The sequence below is a fragment of the Tigriopus californicus genome, chromosome 7, assembly GCF_007210705.1.
Source record: "Tigriopus californicus strain San Diego chromosome 7, Tcal_SD_v2.1, whole genome shotgun sequence".
NCBI lineage: Eukaryota > Metazoa > Arthropoda > Copepoda > Harpacticoida > Harpacticidae > Tigriopus > Tigriopus californicus.
In genome coordinates this window covers 12199336-12205898 of record NC_081446.1, presented here as the reverse complement: position 1 = coordinate 12205898, position 6563 = coordinate 12199336, and the positions used below count along the sequence as shown (strand labels likewise).

Here is a 6563-nt window from a genome sequence, read left to right as displayed (position 1 = left end):
ATGCCTCCAGATGTTGTAATCCAGGGGATTCCGGTTGGGGCTGTTTGAGGGCCAAGTCAAATTCAACCAGAATCCTCTGGGGCCCAAACTTTGTTATAAGTCCATTGAAACCAATATGTAGATGATAATATGGCGCACCAAGTACACCTTTAAACCAAGGTCCATCTCCATTCCTGAATCAATATGATGCTACTTTATGGCCTTTGATCCCCAAAAAAGAACCCCAAGAGTTTCTTTCGATTTAACATTGCAACCTCCACTGGATATCTCATTTTTTTATCTCTTTGGCCAACCCTGACACGGTGGAAACCAAGATCTGTTCCACCATCCGCAGCAATGTGGGCAACCTGAATGTGTTGGTTGGTGAGGCCTGGGCCACCATCGACAAATGGGTACTTAAAGAAGATTTTCGCCAACTTTGTCCCCAGACTCAAGCCGTGCATGGCCGTCAAAGGCGGTGAATTTGTGAAATATCATGCTTTGATGTATGCCTTCCAACTTAAACTTTGTTCCTTAATGAAGTGGAACTCATCTGTAATGAGTCAGAGAGCTAAAGACACGCAGGGCTTGAGCCTGGAGACAAAGTTGGGGAACTTATATACAGTCCTTACATTGTTTTTAGATAAAGTTATTAAGTCGTAAAGATGTGCTTGATGTAGAAAATCAGGAGAAATACTTGACTTAAAAAAGAGTGGTATAAAAAGTTATAAATGTGTAATATCTCATAATGTATCCATGACTAGATATTAAAAGAAATAAAACTTGAAAAGAGCTTTTAAACTTTTTTTCCCTTTGGAACACTTAGTGTCCCCTTTTGTCTACATTTGTCCCCTTATGACCATTCTTGTCCCCTTACCGGTATGACCATTTTTGGACACTTTTGTCCAGTTTTGGAAGCATTTGGACATTTTTAACACTTGATGTCCAAAAGTCAACCTGATTCCAAAGATTGCTCACCTTGCTGGTGGTGCCTGGTGTCTTCTAGTGTCAATGTTTATCTTGTTCTTTATAGATGCAAGGAACATAGATGGCACTTTTCCCTCCTGTGAGTAAAGAGGGCACAACGGAAATATGCATTTAGGGATGGAGTCTGTCAGGACTGGAGTAGAAAGGTTTTTGAAACCTTGCTACAAGATGTGTGAGTGTTGCACTGCCTCCTAATTGGGTGCTTGAACATGAAGGTAGAATCACTGAGTTACCGGAGCTGTCTTTCTTGGACAGCCTTGGCCAAAACTTTCAAGTATAATTGACCTGATCTGACGTGTTTGATTTGTAAAGCTGACTCTGTTCAAAGAGAAGGAGGTTGTGCCCAAACAACTCAAATTTCCCTGCAAAGCAATTAGTTATCACTTCTGCATGGTCTTATGTTTGGTCCTTCACCGCTGTAATCACTCAGGTCTATTGTAGACCAGACCAGTTTATGCATTAAAAAGAACTTCACAAAGGTACTCATAATCAGCATACATCATAAACAAAATGAGAGTTTGCGCATTATCTTTCTGAAACTTGAGGAGCATACTTATGAGAACAGGCCTATTATTGCTTCTTGTTCTTCTCTGTTCATGAGCTCAGTAATGCTACATGTATTTGAATGAGTTATTTGGACCATGCAACAATATAAGCTTTGTTATCGTATTGAAAATAAGCACTGAGTGCTTTAAATAAATCAATAATAAAGTTTTCACAGATCTTTAGCAAGCTATTTCAATCTACATTGAACTCAAGTCAATATCGAAAGGTGCTTCAACCATTGTTTGTGCACAACCTTTTTGCTCCCATCAGGTGCACGTTTTGTCCGGCAAATTAGGCAGTGTATTGGATCTGCATAGAGCTGTGGGTAGAATTGGTCAAGTACTCTCTCAGTGGGCATGCATCTCATTAGGAGGTAGCGCATTGCTCAAACGTCTTCTGAGGAGGTTTTGTAGAGTTTTCACCTGACGGCCTCCATTATCTTGGCGCTTCGCGCCTTGTGTCTATGATGTCGCACAGAGTAGTACAGCTACACAGCATAAAGAGGCAAACTTGCACTCATTCACGAACGAAAGAGCTACCACCTGACCCCTAAACAAACAAACAGGATGGAAAATATCAATGGTTTTGAACATACAAATTTATTATTTTCCATCACATTAAGATAACATTGGACGTTCTGAATAAAATTGCACTGTAACACCGATGTATTTGAGTGGAAATGACAAACAACTTTGTCTTGATGCATAGTGTTGGTGACATGATTGCTTCATATACAAGTTTGTTTTATGAATTACGTTTTTTTAAATATATGATTTGTTAGCAAGTTTCTAAGGGGACATCAACTTCTTGAAACCGAGTATTCTCAGTGGAAAAGGGAGAAATGCCTGGATGACCGAGCATCTAAAATAAACGTCAAAATCTTTTATGAATCCAAGAAGATGAACCGTTTCATTTGTATACATGCCTAACACTGGCCGCGTACCCGTAACTGGTGGGGTGTTTGAAGTTGATCAATTTCCTCGAAAAGATTTTCACACATGTAGCAAGCTTGGATTTGTCACTGTTAATAGAAAGGGATTCAAATATCAATTTCATAAAGTTCAAATACTTTTGATGATTAGGTACCCCTTTGAAGCAGTTCCGTTTCATTAGGTATCAAAGTGGCGAGTTTAGAGTTCGGTTGTTGTGTAAATGACAAGTGGTAAATCACCCGAGAGAAACACGGGCAAGTGCAGTTCAGTTGAAATGTTTGAACTGAGCAACCGATGTTCAGTGAATTCCGAATGATTGGGGACAAGGATGTCACGTTGTGTGGATCCAGGTTGTTAATGGCTTCGTCGGACAACATTTGAGCTGGACACATCGGTGAGGTTGGAGGTGGGGGACTGAAATCAAATTAGTCATCATATCAGTTGCCAACAACGAGTTGAGAAGACCTGTCAAATAGCGAGGAATGGCTTTCTTTGATCCTGGGGGGAACTTTTCCCCACTTACAATTTTTACATTGAATAGAATAACCATGGTCTCAGTTGGTCTTGAGAATACGGTACTTATGGGAATTGGAACATTCCTACCATTGAGTCATATTGAAATACATATGTACCGGTATGTTTCCCTGACATGAAGCGGATACATTGTTTCCCTTTGATTCGAGCTACTGTAGTTTTTCTTCAGTTACATGTCAAATATATGGAGTATGTCAGTAAATTGGAGTATATGATTCATAGTGCGCCCATTAAGTTTCCAATATAGATCTAAGTACCCATTTCTAAGAACAAATTGAAAGATCAAACCATCAAATAAATAGGGCACTGAGCATCCTCCAATTTAGCAAACACTTTAGTCTATTGAGAAAAATGAAAATAAAGGATCACTTATTTTGAATAGTAAGCATAAAATGTAGCCCTTCAAATGGTTGAGTAACATCAATGTCAGGTCCGTCTTGACGACATTAAGCTTTAACGGTGCAGGTAAATACGATTCTTGGAACTTCGCCATTAGATGGCGCCCTAACAAGAGCAAACAAGGGCAAAATTAGAACATACTTGTGTTTGATTTTTCCTCCACATTTTTGATAAGATCCTTAGTCCCAACATATCAATTGATTTCGAGCGCAATGGGGCCTGGCAATTCTCTCAAGAGGCTTTAAAGTCTTTTGGTTGCCATTGCTACTCACAAAATGAGGCCAAGAATTGGGCAAAAGTGTTGAAAAATTGAACTTTTTCGGCGTTAGATTGCTATGGCGAAGAAAGTTAGTATGGACGACGGTAAAAGGGCCAATTATTAAGCTTGCCCAATTTTTATAAGATTGTGAAGTGACCCTCAGAAAAGATAGGTAACGCCATCTAATTCGTTACGCACCGGATATAAACGGAATCGTTCCTAATTTTGTGATCCCAGAAGTATTATATTCCTTCACATTTTTGGTCTGTTCAATTCATGCTTTTGGAGCTCTATACTCGTTTTTTGCACTTTCTTGCACTTCAAAATACTGAGACAACTCGTTAAACCTCTGATTTTTACCTCAATACAAAAATCAGGTCTTTGATTTTGATTTTTCCATTAAGCAGATTTAGTGCATGATGAATTTCAATTCGAAGTATTGCCTTGGATCTCATTTTGCTTTATTTCAAATTGCCACTCGTGCAATTTCTTGAAAATATTTGCTCAAATAGACGGTCAGCTTTTTGGGCTCAATCCAAAACACCTAATAACTTACTTCATCTGAATTAGCCGATGAATGATTTACGGAGTTAATAATGGAGGAAACGGCTGGCCTACAAGCGAAGGAACTGTGAGTTTAGCGATGCCCACTTCTAATATGATATTGACATTCATAGACTATGTCGCAGCTCTGGTTTGAATTCAAATTCTAGCCACAGATTCGGAAACACTCTCAAGTCTTCGATGCCTGAAAAGTCTCAACCACTTTGGAGAACGAATTCCTCATCTTTCTTGGTCCCTTTCCAATTCAATTTATCGACCTTCGTTCTCTCTACGGAGCACAGTGTAATTGATCCTCTACCACAAATATGTCGGGGAGATGGATATCGACTGATTGATCGCTTGGTTGGCTAATGAAGTACTACAAATAGGTTTGCAATCCATTCCGAGGGAGTCAATCATTGGATTGTCAAGCCTCCAATAATTACTTGATTTTAAATATCAGTTGTTAACATCGGTGTACAGATTAGGATTCCAGAGTCTAGTTTTTTAAAGCGAAGGAGGGAATCTTAGATCGAGAAAAGATCTAACTTGTATGTGTAGTACGTATAGTACGATATCTTCTCAATCTAAGATTCACTCTTTTGCTTTAAAAACTGGGCTCAGGCCCCCAAGTGAGTCCCCAGAACGAATCAATATTGTTTTCAATCATTGCATGGAAAAACTAAACAAATCATACCCACATCAAGTCTACGTTCAGCATGCCTCCACGACAAACATTCAAAGTCAAGTAAAACGTCCTTATTTCATTCATAAAATAGCTGATCAAAGGACCGGAAAACGACTCATACCAAAAAATAGTAGACAAAGCTTACCCAATTAACATTTCGAATCCAGTCCAGTTGAGAAACAAACATGCACTTAAGTACGCAAGTTCATGCGCTGTGATATCTTGTCAGACGAGCACGTGGTCAAGTTGGTCCTTAAGCTAAATAAAGGAAAATAAGTGACATTTCAAGAACTGATATGTACATGACTAGCATACCTCGAACTAGTAGAAGGCTGTCTCTTTTGATTTTGTTTCACTCTCAATCCCAAAGGAGACGTCTGTTTACTCTCATTGTGATGGCCATGCCCATCGGGAGTCCGGGAGCCACGTCGAATCCGCTTGGTAACGGGATGAAAGAGCGAAGCCATGGCTTTTTTGAAGCTCTCTCGAAAGTTGTGACTCATGAACCCATAAATGATCGGGTTGAGAGCGCTGTTCAAGTAGGCCATGAGACTGGACACGGTTTTCCCGTGTTTGGCCCAACCCTGTATCTGGAGCTTGATGACATCCAAGGATTGGAGAATGTGAATGATTAATAATGGGGTCCAACAAACGACAAACACCACCACAATGGCAACCAACATCCGAACCACCTGAAAGTGATAATGCGTAAAAGTTAGGAGCGATGATCTTTTCCACATGTCCAAGAAATGGTTGATCTGGGAGGTCGAATTCATTAATAGTTAAGTTTTGCATTCTGGGGTATGTGAAGAATAGCCAATTCCTTGACACATCTGTGTCAGAAATAAAAGGAAGGTTATACTTATAAAAAATGCTGACTTCCACGCTGCTGTTCAAACAAATCAGGTGGGTAAAAAATGTGTGCACGTGTTTTTGTCGTCTCGATCGGCACGCGTACGGCAATGCCTATGAGGAAACACATTTTAATGGGGGAATGTCCAGAATTCGTCCGAAGATGAGTGCTTGGTGTGTTATTTGATGGCTATCATGTTTCACCTGAATTGTTTTCTCTCGATTTTCCATTTTCTGGATCTGATATTGATTTCGGGATATGCCTTGATATTTGAGCTTGATGCGAGGGCTTTTGATTTGAGACTCATTTCTATTGTCCCCGATGTGATCCACTGCAAGGTGATCTCCTATTCGATTCGCAGGAAGCAGAATGGTGCTCACATCCTCACCCTCCATTCCCATTTGCTGTTCTCTGAAAAAAATACAGGAAACTTTACCATACTGATTATAAAGGCCTAGAATATGGTTGGGAGCGCTTGCATCGAAAATTAAGTTTCGAAATTGAGTTAACGCGTTGTGTTTTTCTTCAAATTAAACTAGTTCCAGGTCGGAAGGAGTACGTATTGAAATTTTGGGCTCGATCGAAGGACTAGGTCAAAAATTTGGTCTGATCCCAAATCATTGCATAAATCTGCATACTCAGAATGAATGAGTTAGCCATGTTCTGGTTAGGAATTACATGTATCTCATTCATTCTGTGCCCTAGTGTGTTTTGCACTTTGAGAGAGGTTAACTTTTCAGGACCCACTTCTTCCATTGAGCTGAAATTTAAATTTGTAAATGTAGCGACCAAGGGCCAGTCTTAAGTGAGGGTGTTAATGCAACTTTCAGGCTCAGCCCATAC

The 6563-nt window shown here is 39.8% G+C and overlaps 1 protein-coding gene across 2 annotated transcripts; it reads right to left on the bottom strand.

The window, feature by feature from the left end:
* Nucleotides 1-2086: 2086 nt before the first annotated feature.
* On the bottom strand, nucleotides 2087-6124 carry LOC131883474 (somatostatin receptor type 5-like). 2 transcript variants are annotated; one of them, XR_009373612.1, is made up of 5 exons: nucleotides 5924-6124; nucleotides 5183-5559; nucleotides 5013-5125; nucleotides 2599-2858; nucleotides 2087-2533 (listed from the first exon to the last, which is right to left on the bottom strand). XR_009373612.1 is itself a non-coding variant. In XM_059230955.1 (4 exons), exons 1-3 carry the CDS (start codon nucleotides 6119-6121, stop codon nucleotides 5059-5061), a joined length of 642 nt encoding a protein of 213 aa, XP_059086938.1. In that variant the 5' UTR covers nucleotides 6122-6124; the 3' UTR covers nucleotides 2087-2858; nucleotides 5013-5058. The 2 variants fall into 2 exon arrangements, 1 of the variants encoding a protein (XP_059086938.1); XM_059230955.1 differs by having other exon boundaries at nucleotides 2087-2858.
* Between the last annotated feature and the right edge of the window lie 439 nt (nucleotides 6125-6563).